The 15,827-nt window shown below is 39.9% G+C and overlaps 1 protein-coding gene across 5 annotated transcripts in view; it reads right to left on the bottom strand.

The window, feature by feature from the left end:
* LBR (lamin B receptor) overlaps positions 1-15,827 on the bottom strand; it is a 43,515-nt gene that overhangs the window by 19,116 nt on the left and 8,572 nt on the right. For 3 of the 5 annotated variants that reach the window (XM_065590623.1, XM_065590622.1, XM_065590620.1), the window contains exons 2-6: positions 15,262-15,441; positions 10,249-10,431; positions 8,316-8,399; positions 6,468-6,642; positions 1,171-1,364 (exon numbers count right to left, since the gene is read on the bottom strand). In XM_065590623.1, coding sequence (XP_065446695.1) covers positions 1,171-1,364; positions 6,468-6,642; positions 8,316-8,399; positions 10,249-10,431; positions 15,262-15,426 — 801 coding nt within the window. In that variant the 5' untranslated portion in view covers positions 15,427-15,441. The remainder of the gene's footprint in view (positions 1-1,170; positions 1,365-6,467; positions 6,643-8,315; positions 8,400-10,248; positions 10,432-15,261; positions 15,442-15,827) is intronic. The other 2 variants (XM_065590624.1, XM_065590621.1) reach the window with 1 other exon arrangement.

Here is a 15,827-nt window from a genome sequence, read left to right as displayed (position 1 = left end):
GCATTTGATGCATGATGATAGGCATGTGTAGGACCCCTAAATCTTGAAAGATGTGTTGTGGTGGGTGTTGATCTCTGTAGCAATGCAGCTATGTCGGCAGACTTTGCATCTGTTCTGACAGGGTCTGGTGCTGTTTTGAGTTGGTGTGTCCTGGTCTGTGGGGAGCTTGCTTCTGATGATGAGCTTAGTGAGGAAGGGGGATTGTTTGAAGGCCAGAAGAGGGGTTTTTAATTTTTTTAATTGACTAGATTTCAAGTAGACCAAGTCCCTAAAAAGCATTCTTTCAAATATTATTTGGAGGGCAAGGAAAATAAACATGATGAGAAGGACAGAAATACAAACGTTAGCTATGTTTACATAAACTTTCAAGGAACTTCTATAAGCATGGTGTCTGAAATCTCAGTGAAATTTATGTCTGAAAAAAGTGGGAGGTGGCAATTTTAACACAAGTGTTACAGTCAGAAGCTTCTGTTTCCCAGAGTAGCGTCAATGAAGAGTCCAATGACAGATCCTCTCCATTTTAAACAGCCAAACTAAAGGATTGCTGACTTCTATAGAAATTGCCATTCCAAACTAGACCAACAGTTTATCTACTTTTGTATTCTTTCTTCCAGAAGTGGGCAATATCTGATGCTTCAGAGAAAGGGTAAAGAACAATATAAAGTACTTGTCCAATTGTGCGATGATGTGTATGGGTGGGATGGTTAGGAATGACTTCCTGAGTGAGCAACTTCCCAGCAATGAAGCTTATATCTCGAAGAAAATACTCTCCCCTATATTTGATGTTGTGGTGGAACCAAATAGAAACTCAGTAACAGAAGCTGGTAAAAATGTATATGCTCAAAAGTTGCCATATGACATTCTTCTACGATTCTATCATTGCATCAAGTCCATTTTACTACTTGATACCTAAATGATAAATGGTTACTGTATAGTGTATTGAAGGTACTGAGATATATGACCAGAAATCAGACTTTTGTCAGCAAGGGTTTTCAAGGTGGCAGTTGTGTAATTTAAGCTTTCAACAAATCTGAAGTAGTTATATTCCAATATAGTATTGATAAATAGATAGTTATTGGTTAATTAGCAGTATTTCAAATAATGGAATCAAACCTTCTTTCAACCCAGCCCACAAAACCCTCCAGAACACATTCACTACTAGAAGTTTACCTTTCCAACTGGCAGTAAGGAAAACAGAGCTTGAAGAAAGAACCACAGAAGAAAGACACCAAACACTCTGGTCTCCCATAAACTATTAAATCCTGGCAAAGGAGGGAAGTTCATAACACTGGGGTCTTCCTGTTTGCACATCAACAGCAAATAAAATGTAATGGCAGGCAGGAAAAATATCATGCAAAAGGCCCCTGTAAACAAAAACCACAAAACAGTAAAAGATACATTTGGAAAATAAAAATGTCCCATTAGAACAGCAATTCTCAATCTGTAGATTAATAAACCCATACATTATTTCATACCAGGATAAACACTTATTTAAGAAAATAAACAATTGCATGTAATGCTATCAAAGATTACCACCATGTGTTTACAATGCCTGCGTTAGCCACAATACCATGCTACATAGTTTATTTGTTTTTAAAAAAGGGGAGTTCTGTAAACAAACCACTCACTCTAGAGTTACCTTAATACCAGAAAGAGGGTGAGGGAAAAAAAATCTATAATGTAAAACCATATATAAATTATCTAAACTGGCATTTCTATAAATTGGTGTTGCTGTTTTAGAGCAAAACTCCCTCTAGAAAGACTATTATAAACAAAGAATTCCATAACCTTAGATAATATAAATAAATTGCTTTTAAGACAATGAATCTTAAAACTGCCAATTCAACCAGTTGTGAAATTGGTCAGTGTAAGTTTTTTTTTTCCCCAATTTAAACTAGGTTCAATGTAATTAGATCCGTGTAATTTTAAGATCACTGTGTTTTCATCTAGACTCTATTTAAGGATAGCAGCTGACAGGTTAATTTAGAATATTAGATCCAGTGCGAGTGGAGACAGATTATCTTGATTAGTCACACAGTGCAAGCAAAAGACAAAAAATAGAAACATAGAAAGGTAGGATTGGAGAGTACCTCAATAGGTCATCTAATCCATAGATGAGGCAGGACTAAGTATTATCTATAATATCCCTGACAGGTGATGGTCTAACCTGTTTGTAAAGAGCTCCAATGACAGAGATTCCACAACCTCCCTTGGTAATTCGTTCCAATGCTGAACTACCTTTACAGTTAGGATATTTGCCTAATGTCTAACCTAAATCTCCTTGATGCAGTTTATGCCCATTACTTCTTGTCCTGTCCTCAGTGGATAAGGAAAACAACTTATCACTTCTCTTTTTATAACAACCCTTTTACATACTTGAAGACAGTTATGTCCCACCTAAACCTACTCTTCTCCAGACTTAACTAATCCAATTTTTTTCAGTCTTTCCTTGTAGGGCTTGTTTTCTAGACCTTTGAACATTTTTGTTGCCCTCCTCTGGACTGTCTCCGAAGTGTGGTGCCCAGAACTGAACACATACCCCAGTGGAGGCCTTATCACTGCTGAGCAGAATGGAAGAATTACTTCTTGTGTCTTGCTTACGACACACCTGCTAGTACATCGCACAACAATGTTTGCCTTTTTTTTTCCCCTTTCAACAGTATTACAGTGTTGACTCATATTAAGCTTGTAATCTACTATAACTCCCAGATCGTTTTCTACAGTACTCCTTCCTAGACAGTAATTTCCCATTTTGTATGTGCTCATGTGAGGGGGTGTGCCAATCACGCACTTTGGGCTCAGGAGGTCACCCCCCCCCAGGCATACTCCATCTGGAAGCAGTATATAAAAGGTGGCAGCTCAGATCAATCTGGGCTGAGAGAAAAGCAGATGCATGCTGCAGGCTCCTGCCAGGGAGCTGCTAGAGCTCCAGCCTGCAGAGCCCAGTCAACTGCGGAGAATGTGGGAAATGGCTAACCCTGAAGGAACTACAGAATCCAGGACCAACAATAGGAAGTGGCCCAGGGAACATGTTTGTTGAGCGAGGGACCTAAGCCTGAAGCCAGGACTACTGGTTCCGCGGGACACGGGTTGGGACCTGGTGGAGTAGGGTGGGCCCAGGTCCCCTAGCCCAGGGGTAGGCAACCTATGGCACACGTGCCGAAGGCGGAACATGAGCTGATTTTCAGTGGCACTCACACTGCCCAGGTCCTGGCCAATTAAAATTAAATTTTAATTTAATTTTAAATGAAGCTTCTTAAACATTTTAAAAACCTTATTTACTTTACATACAACAATAGTTTAGTTATATATTATAGACTTATAGAAAGAGATCTTCTAAAAATGTTAAAATGTATTACTGGCACGCAAAACCTTAAATTAGAGTGAATAAATGAAGACTCGGCACACCGCTTCTGAAAGGTTGCTGACCCCTGCCCTAGCCTAATGCTAGGCCCCACAGCCCTGAGGCCAAGGACAGCTCCATAGACTCTAGCTGCTAGCTCCCACCACTCTGAGGCCAAGGAAAGCTCCCTAATCTGTGTCTGCTAGGCCTCCCCACCCTTACTGCGAGAAGCCACATTCACCAAAAGGGGGCATTCTCCCCCAACGGTCTGAAATCCTGCTACAGTGCCATGGATTATTCCTTCCGAAGTGTTGTACTTTGCATTTGACCTTGTTGAATTTTATCCTGTTTATTTCAGACCACTTCTCCAGTTTGTCAAGATAATTCTGAATTCTAATCCTGTCTTCCAAAGCACTTCCAACCCCTCCTAGCTTGCTATCATCCATATATTTTATAATCCTTATTCTCTATGCCATTATCCAAATCATTTGAAAAGATATTGAATAGAACCAAACCCAGGACAGATTCCTGCAGGACCCCATTCTATATGCCCTTCCAGCTTGACTGTGAACCACTGATAACTACTCGAGTATGCTTTTCCAACCAGTTGTGCACCCACCTCATAGTACGTTTGTCTAGGCTATATTTCCCTAGTTTGCTTATGAGATGGGCATGTGAGACAGTATCAAAAGCCTTATTAAAGCTGAGATATCAAATCTACTTCTTCCTCCTATCCACAAGGCTCGTTGCCCTGTCAAAGGATATTAGATTGGTTTGACATGATTTGTTCTTGACAAATCCAAGTTGGCAGTTATTTATCACCTTATCTTCTAGGAACTCACAACTTGATTATTTGCTCCATTATCCTTCCAGGTACCAAAGTTAAGATGACTGGTTTATAATTTCCTGGGTTGTCCTTATTTGCCCTTTTATTCATAGGGATTATATTTGCCCTCTGATCTCTCCCATCCTCCACAGGTTCCGAATGAGAATTGCTGATGGCTCAGAGATCTCTTCAGCCAGTTCCTTAAATATTCTAGGATGTATTTCATCAGTCCCTGCTGACTGAAGTCAATTAACATGTCTAAGTTAGGCCACGTCTACAGTAGCAAGCTTACAGATGTACCGATGCAGCTGCGCCGCTGTAAGACTGCTTATGTAGCCGCTCTATGCCAACAGAAGAGAGCTTGCCCGTCAACATAATAAAACCGCCTCTATAGTAGCTATGTCAACAGAAGCTCTCCTGCCAACGTAGCACTGTCCACATTGGCACTTATGTCACACAGGGCTGTGTTTTTTTCCATACCCCTGAGGGACAGTTATACTGACAAAAGTGGTAGCTTTAGATGTCTGTTAGAGACACAAGGTCGGTGACAAACTTCTGTTGGTGAGAGAGGCAAGCTTTTGAGCCACACAGAGCTCCTCTTCAGATCAGGGAAAGGCACTCCCAGCTTCACAACAAAGTGCAAAGTGGAACAGTTTGCTTATCATAAGTAGCACATGCTGTAAAGGATCATTCAAGGTAGAGTGGCCTGTTAACACCTCTGCAGTCATAGGACAAAAACGGGAGTTAGTGGATTACAGATTGTTGTAATAAGCCATAAATCCAGTGTCTGTCCAGTCCATGATTTTTCATGTCTACCAGAGTAATGAATTTAAGCTCCCAGGTTCATCTTTTGAAAGTGTTGTATAGATTTCCTTTGAGGATTAGGACTGATACAGAGTGATCGCTTTTTGAAAAGAGTTCACCCATAGATGATAGGTGTTTTGTCTTATTTTCCTGTGAAAGTTCATTCTTAACTTGTTTTTCCCTATTTTAGCCTCAGATCCTACTCCATTTACACTGATGTTCATTATTTTAGTTGTCTGATCACTGCTAACCTTTTTGGTGAAAACTGGAACAAAAAAGGCATTTAACACCTTTGTGCATTTTTTTTGTTGTCTTTCCCTCCTCATGGAGTAATGGGCCTATCTTGTCCTTGGTCGTCATTTTGCTTCTAATGTATTTGTAAAATGTTTTATTGTTACCCTTTATGTCCCTAGCTAGTTTAATCTTGTTTTGTGCCTTTGGCTTTTCTAATTTTGTCCCTCATTTGGGGGGAGGGGGAGGGGGACGGGGGTTTTCCCTCATCTTCCATAATTTGACCTAGTTTCCACTTTTTGTATGACTCTGAGCTTCAGGTAATTGCAGACCTCCTGGTTAAGCCAGGGTGGTCTTTTAGCATACTTCCTATCTTCCCCATGCACTGGGATATATCTTTAAAAAGCTGCCAATTCTCCTGAACTCTTTTTTTCCCATAGACTTGCTTACCTACCAATACCTGCTAATAAAAGCAGTTCACCATACAGCTATAGATACAAAGGGATTTATTCAAGGGTTGTGTCCACATACAGCATGTTGTATAAATTAATAAATAAGTAACCACACGCAACAAGCAGTGATGGTTAGCATAGGCACAGTGTGAAAATGTGTCTCTCACATTAGAGGTGTCTGTATTCACAGAACTAAGTGCAAGATTGTTTCTCTCATGGATTTTTTTCTAGTTTTGTCCTCTCTAGTTTTAACCCCAAAGGGCTACTTCTGTGATAACAAAGAATGTAAGATTGAAAGCCCAGTGTCCTAAAACAATGGTACTACACTATTTCCCTTTGCAATCTATTCCAGATCTCAATCAACTAATGGTCAGAAATCATTGACCTATCGTTATTCAGCCAAACTTTTCCTTGTCTTATTTTTACAGCATTAAACCCAGTTACTTTCCAATTGGCTTTTTAAAAAAATAAACTGATCATACTAATTCCATTGAAGTATAAAGTACATTTGCCTTCAATAGTTCTCCAAAAGGTGGAATATCTGAGTTTGAGACAACTGGCTTTTCAAATTATGAAATTTAAAGATGCTTACTCTAGTAACTTCAAGGAGAAAGATCATGATAATCACTCATCTGCCCACAGCAGGTCAAACAGAACCAAGTGTGAGGTATCAATGTCACCAAAGGCAAACAAGATACACTAGCACCAAAAGAATGACCCCAATGGAGGGGCGGGGGAGAATCTTTGAGAATGGCAACGTGATATCAAGTAAAAATAAATCCATGAATATCACTATTGTAAACATACATACCAATTCTTCCACCAAACTCTAGCGCCTTTGTTTCTGTTGATACTTTTTCAGTAGTTTTTGCAGTCTCAAAAACTCTCTCTTCCAAAAATATTTCTTCCTTTTTCTTCTGTCTTCTTGGATGTAAGGTGTACTGGTCAAGCACATGCCCAATTTCTAGCTCCGATTCAACTTTCTGCTGATAAAGAACAAAAGGTTACAAAAACTAAACAATTACCATGTCTTATTCTATAGAGTGGTGTAATTAAGAGAACATTACTCAGATTTGAGCACTCAAGTATAATGCATTTTCCCCCAGTTAAAAGGTATTCAACTCAGTAGAAGAGAAGACAGCCAAAAGGCAAACATTCTGCTTAATATTCCCTCCCCTCCACACTTGTCTGCTTTGTTTCCACCCTTTCCAATTCTACAAGCCCTAGTCCTCCCTTCAGATGAGTGATAAGCTAAATGACCACCTTCCCCTGCCAGAAGAAATTATTAAAAAAAGCAGCCATGGAATTAGTAAAATGAGTGCTAAACTTCACTGTTCAATCTCTTCTTGGCTGTGTGTTGCATCGCAAAGCCCTCCCCTTAATATATATATTGTCCATTTAGATTGTAAGTAATCCCGTTAGGACAGAATCTCATCTTCATACCAATCTGTGAAATGCTTAGCACACATAGCACCATACTAATACAGTAACTCCTCACTTAAAGTTAACATCACTTCGTTGCTGATCAATTAGAGAACATGCTCGTTTAAAGTTGCACAATGCTCCCTCATCACACTGTTTAGCAGCTGCCTGCTTTGTCCACTGCTTGCAGAAAGAGCAACCCATTGGAGCTAGCTGGGGGGGGAGGGGGGGGGCTTGGAACCAGGGTGGACTGGCAGCCCCCCTACCAGCTCCCCGCTCCCCTAAGTTCACTGTATGGCAGCTGCCCAGCAGGCTATCAATTGCCGGGCAGTTCAGCTGTCCCTCCTCGCACTGCCGTGTGCTGCTCCTGCCCTCTGCCTTGGAGCTGCTCCCGGGAGCCTCCTGCTTGCTGTGCAGACGGGGTAGGGTGACCAGATAGCAAGGGTGAAAAATCGGGACGGGGGTGGGGGATAACAGGTACCTATATAAGACAAAGCCTCAAATATTATCGGGACTGTCCCTATAAAAATCGGGACATCTGGTAACACGGGGGAAGGGGAGGGGAAAGAAGAGGGGTGCTAATGTCAGGGTGTCCTCCTCCCCCCACTCTTGCCCCCCCCCATCTCCACAAAGCAGGGCTGAGGAGGGAAGGAGCTTGCTGGCAGCAGCTATCATCTCAACTTGCTGATCTACTTTAAAAGGCAGTGTACTTAGAGTGGGGTCAGCGTAATTAAAAGGGCAATGCACATCTCTCTCACACACACAGTCTGTCTCTCTGTCTCTCTCTGCCATGCTGTCTCCCCTCCCTCCATTCATGCTGCCGTGTAGAGTGTGAGGCTACATTAATAACAATGTGTTAACCCTTGAGGGCTCAGACCAGTGCTAGTTCATCATTTAGCAGTAAGGCATTCCCTGGGAAATATCCCACCATCTGACTCTGCCACCTCAACCAAGCTTCACAATCATCATTGGGGGGGGGGGGGGGGGGTGTGTGTGTGTATATATTTTTTTTTTTGAGTCTTTTGGCAAAAAAAAAATTCCCTGGAACCTAACACCCCCCCATTTACATTAATTCTTATGGGGAAACTGGATTCGCTTAACATCATTTTGCTTAAAGTAGCATTTTTCAGGAACATAACTACAACGTTAAGCGAGGAGTTATTGTAACAAACATTATTTTCTGGTAACGTTGCAGATTTACTGTGGCCATAAGACATACAGTTTTTAGTTCTGTTACCTGTAAAATTTTGTAGGAAGTGTCATTCCTTTCTGTACTATCAGGTTCACCATTGTACCTCCTAGTGTTGTTCTCATTCAGTTTCTAGTTTGAAAAAGAAAGTGAATTTTTAAATGCTATCATTGAATTAAAATAAGTACATAATGAATAATTAAACAAATATTTACTGACAGAGGTGTTTGTCACAACAGGAGACTACTATAATTGAAAAAAATAGAGAAGGTGTTTTGTTATCCCTCCCCATTTGTTTACTTTGTGCAACTGGCAGCATTTTTTGAAAATGAGTAAATGCAATCTCCACTGTTTGGATGAGTCTTAAAGGAAAAAGGGGAGAGAATTCCTTTAAGAGTAGGAAAATGCAATAGTAAAACAGGATGAGTTGGGGGAATTCAGGGGAAGGTGCAGTTCCCAAATCACTTTTAACTCAGTGAATTGAAATGTTAATTACAAAAAGTATGTCCATTGAACAATTTTGTTATGCAAGCTAATTCACTCTCCCAAAATTGTTTGTTCTGCAGAGATATACAAAAAATGAGCAGACCTGCCAAGTCAAAAAGGTGCCATTTAACATTATACCTTTCCACAGTAAAAAATAGGAACCAAATATGTCCTTCAGACAAACCTGAAGTCTGGCTACACAACTCTGGAAAAATCTAACTGATGAAATAAAATTTTGGTTTTGGTTTCAGTTTCTGCTTCACAGCAGGGAGGCTCAGAAAAACCTGCCTGTAGCTAAGGAAACAGACCAAAATTATGAATTCTTCTGAAGCAAGTCACTCCTACCATGCCAGTGATCAAAATGTCTGCTCCCTAAGCTTTAAGAAAGTTGAAACCCCACTGTTAAGCACATGAGGACCTTCATGCACAGAAGGAGAATTGTGGGCCACAAGTCATTAGAAACACAGCATGTGGCATGTCATCAACAAGCTATGCCCTGGGACTTTAAGTAATCTGAAAGGTAGAAAATTAGGTCATTATAAAACAAAATCCAGAGCACAAACCACAGTATGTTTTTAAGGAGTTATAACTCAGTCAAATGAAAAATAATTTTAATGCATCAGTGAAAGGCACATTTTTAAACCAGAAACTATGTCCCAGCCTTATTTCAAGTTCCCATCTCCTCACTGAAGCACTCCAAAACAAAGTTCTTATGAAGGCAGATGTGTGTCACCCATGCTAATCTTCATTCTCAAAAGCTGCTGGTCCATTTTTAATCAAAATTTTCAACACAAATTCACTTCCAGGTTAGAACAAACGTGCAAAATTTCAGCTTGAAATCCAAATGTTTGACAGTTTGTAGTGGGGTGGTTACCCACTCCTGCCCTGGGGGGTTTAAAACAGCCCTGGAGGAGGGCTGTGGAAGGGTAAGTGACGTGGGCTGACTGGGGGAGAAAGCAGGCTCAGCTGGGGCCATGCCCCAATCAGGCCACAGCTGGCCTGTATAAAAAGGCCGGGAGCCAGGAGCTCAGCACTCTCCCCTTGCGCTCCGAGAGAAGGGCCTGGCTGCTAGGGAGTGTACCTGGGTACCTAAGGTGGAGCAGGGCTGGGTGAAAGCAAGAGGAGCTCTGGCCTGGAAACCCCCCAGGCTGCAGGCCTAGGATAAGGCTAACTGGGTACTGGGGTTGCAAAGGGGCAGCCCACGGGTAGGCAGAGGCAGCAGGTCCGAACCCCTTCACCTGTGATGAGTGGCTGATACTACAGTCTGCCCCAGTGAATTGGGGCTAGATGGAGACTGGGCAGTAGCCAAGACTGAGGTCTTCAACCTGTATTTACAGTACTATTAATTTTTCTTTAAATCTAGACACATACCCACAGATCCAAATCATCAAAGTTTTCATTCCTCTAAAAGTCATTTCAGACTATACATGTTTATAGAACACAGTACATATATCAGTGCAAGTAGACAGATCTCAATCAGAAATGAATCCAATACCAGAAGAGTTAAGTTAGTTTCCCGAACTGTTTTCTTATCTCTAGATTCTCTGCTTTGGGAGGAAGAACGACGTTTGCCTTTTGCTGACCGACCAGGAGAACGAGATCTGGATCTGCTACCACTGCGTCTGGAAGGAGAACTTGAGGAAGAATTGCTTTTTCGAGGTTTAAATGATGACACAGACTGAAAGAAATAGGAAACATTAAATACGATTTGTAAAGTTTTTGCTAAATGAAAGAATAAGCTGTCATATAAAAATACAATTAGACATAGTAATTTTAGCTGTTATTTCTCAATATATATTTGTACCATTGAAAACATCTAATACCTATAAAAATGTTTAAATATTTGTAGTAAATTTAGGACTCAATTTTCAGCTCTAGTAATTGAACAGAGACTGTGGTAATGCAAAGTTTCCCTACTCAGCTAACATTCCACAAGACCAAGATGGAGGGACAATCTCATTAGTATTTAGTCCCTATTCTTCCATTTCTGGTTAATACTGAAGCAACTGAGGCAAGACAGGCTTGAGTATCTGGTTGCTTCAGGTCTCCTTAACCCTTGCCAAATTTGGGTGCAGACCTGGGTATAGCACAGAGACCGCACTAACAACACTGTAATACATGCTCCTAGAGGCAGTAAAAATCAAGGTGTTCATGTCAGCTGCCTATGATACCACTGACTCTTCTAACAATCCCAGCAGGAATAAACAGGCTGCTTTCTGAGATCTTGTCTCAGATATCGCAGAGAATAGTTTTCAGAAGTTTTCTGCCATCAGTACTCTCTCATTGAGTTCTGCAGAACTCTAACTTGTTTCCCCTGTTGTTCAGTGTGTACACAGCTCCCTGAGGAAAACTGAAATACAGTATTTTCAGTATGCTGATACCACCAGCTCTATTTCACTGTCATTGGTCCAACCAGTTCTGTTGGATGGCTTCTCCCTGACATTGTAGAGATTAGGATTACGGATGAGACCTAGCTGTTGCACTTCAGTAAAGATGCTACTACACTAACAGGAGAGCTTTTCCCATCGACAGACATACCACCTCTCATTGAGGTGGATTAACATGCTCCCCTCGACATAGCACTGTCTACACCAGAAAATTAGCTTGGTAGAAATGCATTGCTCAGTGATGTGGATTTTTCACATCCCTCAGTGACGTAGTTATACCCACTAGACCTCAGTCTAAAATAAAACTAAGGTAATCTGGGAGAAGCAACTATAAAATATGACATGACAACAATTATCTTCCCTTTAATGTAAGGTGTGTGCCTACTACTTATTAAAGTTTGCATTGTGATGGTATGGTTGAATTCCCAGCTGCTGCTCAATCATCTTATTAGCAGCTGTGGTGAGGAAGACTCATCTATATTTGATCAGGAGACTGAAACCACTTCATTCAGATGTGAACTCTGTTACTTCGGCATTTATCACCCGACTATTACATTACTGCAGTGTGTTTTGCACAAGGCAACACACTTTAAGTCAACGTGGAAACAGAGTGCTGTAGAATGTGGCAGCCTATTTAAAAAGCAGTATTTCTCACTAAGAACACATAACACCAATGTTTCAGGATCCACATTAGTTTCTGGATGGAGTTTAAGATATTGTTTTTCACATATAAAACTGTAAGGGTAAAGTTTTCAAAAGCACTTAAGATTGTATCTTCACTAGGAAAAAAGTATGTCTAAAGCTATGTCTACACTACCCAGCTTTTTGCGACATGGCCATGTCACTACAGCTGTGCCGCTAAAAGTCTCACAGTGTAGCCGCTCTTTGTCAGCTCTCCTGCCACAAAACACTTCCACCCCCAATGAGCGGCATTTGTGTTGTTGGCAGGAGAGTGCTCCTGCCGACAAAGCGCTGTTCACACTGGTGCTTGTCGCCAACAAAACGTTTGTCTTGGGGGTGGGAGGGAGAAAGAGTTTTGTCGTTCAATTGCCGGTGTAGACATTACATCACCCAAATAAGGTTATTTGATGTCCAATCCTAGTGAAGACAAGGTAATCTATAGCTTTCGCACAATTTAGCAGGTTAAGTTGGTAGTCTATGCTAACTCAATTTTCTAATTTGTATTAAGAAACCACCTGTCTTTGATAATGACAAAGCCACAGTGATTTAGAGGCCTACATCCTATTGACTTTCAGTAAAAATTTAAATGTCTAAGTCATTTGGAAACTATTTGGAAATTTTATCCTCAATGGCTTGGGGACCTGCCTACTTGAAAAAGCAGAGCTATTCGTTCCTGTGCTATGCTTCTGCAATTATAGTCAATAGAGGTGCTCTAGTTGGAGGATAGTCAGTATAAAAGACTGTTGGTAGGACTTTCAGGGTGAGGATATTGCTTTCTAGATTTTTTTGATCAATGTACTTAATATTGTTTTGCTTCAATTTGTTAAATCTAAATCCCACCACTTGGGAGCAAAACTCTATTCAAACACATCCAAGGCCCTAACTGATGACTGAGAAAATTCCCACTCAGTTCTGTGGTCATACAAATCATCTATGTTTACACAAGGAAAGTAAGGACCTGTAATTCACCAATGTGAAGCTCTGTTGTGAGAAACAGATTAAGATTTGTATCCTGTTTGTTATGTTTCTTATTCTTAGAAACCAATTGTTTTCAGGGTTCTGTTGCCAGAGGCTCTAACATACAGCAAACAAATCCTTTTGAGATGTATTAAAATGCACATAAAGAAGAGTTAAAACATTTTAAAAATAAGTAAACTTTCATTCTATTAGCCTCCCTTATTTCCCATTTGAATAGTCTTTTATAGGGGGAAAACCTTTGCTTGGCAGTGACTCAGATGGTATCAAATACTCTTTTTATAGGAAAGCTAAGCTTTCAGGTTTTGTTTCTCATATTCAATCCTGCTTCTTCATAAGACAACAGATCACACACACAGGAGAGGCAAAAAGATGAATACAAGATTTTAAAAAAATACAGCATTTGATATTTGTTCAGTTTCTGGAAAAAATAATCACTTGTATAGTATTTAGCACAAAATTCAGATACCTAATCTGGAGACAAATTTTTACCCATCACTTTTACTTTGCCCCTGGCATAGCAAAGTATTGCAAGGGCATATCTGTCGCACTTGGGTAAAACCAACCTAGTTAGACAAGATAGAAAAGTGATTAAAGATTATGGAAAAAATTGATTAGGAAGGGACCAGTAGTAGAAACCTTAGATTCTCTTCTCAGGACTTGTTCAGGACACAGTCAAGAAGATGTTAATATCCCTGATCCCTTCTCTTCACCTGATCTGAACATATTTCAGGATCAGGAAAGAGGAGTTTCTTTGTCTCAAGAGTAGTGGTGAAAGCCATGATGGTGCTGCAGTTTTTTATTCCCTTCATTATCAAAATTGCTAAATGTTGCTCAGAAAAGCAGTGTTTAGAATAGAGAGCAACCTTGCCCCAAACTGAACGGAACAAGTTTTCACTAGTCCTCATACACATGCTTCCTATCATTTAAACATATTTTTCTTTCTAAAACAACTCTAACCTCATCAGGAGCCATAAGAAACCCCCTAACAAACAGATTCCCATTTGAACAAAAAGAGTTCACACAATTCCTTTGACTCTTTGGTGTTGAGCAGCTATTTTAAATAATTTGCTTATAAATTAAAGTAACCTTTCCTTCATCTTTCACCCACTTTAGACTATTTAAGACTTCAACAGAGAGTATAATTCAACATAATTCCACAAGTTACCAATGGTGGAAACTGAAATGTTGAGAGGATTCAGGAATTTTTACCACGATGTCATCTAATCATCCTTGGAATAAGCACCTGATAACACTGATAAAAATGCCTCATCCAAGTCTATAATACATAACCACAATTACCATCTCTAGTGGAGAATTCAGAATCCCATTTTTTCCTTGTGCAACACAGCCAACCACAGAAGACAAGATTGCTATCTAAAAATTAGGCCTACCATTTGAAAGATCTTTTTAAAAAAAAACACCTTTCAAGCCTTTACACATCAAAAAAAAAAAAAAAACCACACACACATATACTTCCTTCTGTGTGTGTGTATTTCCTTCCATTCTTTTGCAGCTCGCATGTAAGGGTCAAAATTAAGAAGTATCTTAAAGTACCATCAACTTAAAAACTACATCTAAAAAGGTTGTACCTTCTATCTGTAATGCTACAATGGAAATTTCTTCCTCCCACTTTACTTTATGCATTTGATAGCACACTTTGTGTCTATTCAGTTTTAGCATTCTGCTGATGTCAGTTGACTTCCTGTCTTATGCATTAGCACATGGATATTACATTCAAGGGAAACTCATAGGCAAGCCCTACAGGAAGGCATTCACAAGTAACAGCAACTGAACAAATTTAAGAGGCAAGTAGCAGGTACATGGCACACAGTAAGGAGGAGAAGGATGGGCCTGAGCATGTATGGTGTTATTCTCATCATCCCTAAGGACTCTACTAGTCATCACTGGAGCAGAATACCCTTACGAAAAGAGTATTTTTTTAATTGCTCTGTACATACTATTTAAAAAAGGGTATTTTAAACAAATTTAGATTTTGTTTTTTTAAATTGGCTTAACTAGATTTTTGTTAAGTAACATCTAGCTAACAGCTCCGTAGGCAATTCCACAATTGTGTGGTACAGTCCTCTAATGGGAGTTCTATTTGTGGAATACTTGCAGGTCTGGGCCTTCATTTTCAGAATATATCACCAAGTTTTCTAGATAGCAAATTGGATCAAGGTTCTTAAAACTTTTAATATAGTACACATTTTGAACTTAGTCAAGACTTCAATATGGATTCTAAATATTGTTAATTATACACCTCTACCCCAATATAATGCGGCCCAATATAACACGAATTCGGATATAACGCGGTAAAGCAGTGATCCAGGGGGGCGGGGCTGCACACTCTGGCAGATCAAAGCAAGTTGGATATAACGCGGTTTCATCTATAACGCAGTAAGATTTTTTGGCTCCCGAGGACAGCATTATATCGGGGTAGAGGTGTATAGACGAACACTTACCCTTATATCGCTTTCCCTCAACTCAAGCTCAGTTCCATCTTTGTATTGAACAGTGTAAAGGTGAGTGAGGTCATTATAGCTAGTTATTTGTACTTCATAATACAAGACACTTCCTGGCCAACGACCCATCACCACCTCACCAGTCGCAAATCTTCTGTTTGGCATTTTCCAAAAAGAATCCTAAAAAAAAAAAAAAAAATTTACATCAAATGACAAATTTAAGCCAGGCCTTCATTCCCACCTTTTCCCCTCTCCCCAATCTTTCTGTACAGAAGCACAATTGTGATGGACTATTCTGGAATGCAAAAATAAAGCATTCCAAATCTGTTGAATCTACATGTGTTATCCATATTATGCACCAAAACAAAATACCTATTTTAAAAGAACATTATTAAAATTGCCACATCAAGCAATCAGAATATAGGAAATACCAGAATTAAGGTTGCTTATGCAATTTTAATCTGCGTCTCCCCCAGAGAATATATTACGATACAGTCCTTAATAACATGACCACAAACTATTTTTTCCACAAGATCCCTCCCTCATTCAATGCACAGGATGGGTGG

Source organism: Chrysemys picta, chromosome 3 (assembly GCF_011386835.1).
Source record: "Chrysemys picta bellii isolate R12L10 chromosome 3, ASM1138683v2, whole genome shotgun sequence".
Classification (NCBI taxonomy): domain Eukaryota; kingdom Metazoa; phylum Chordata; order Testudines; family Emydidae; genus Chrysemys; species Chrysemys picta.
The sequence above is the reverse complement of the archived record's forward strand: the minus strand, read 5'-3'. Positions and strand labels throughout refer to the sequence as shown.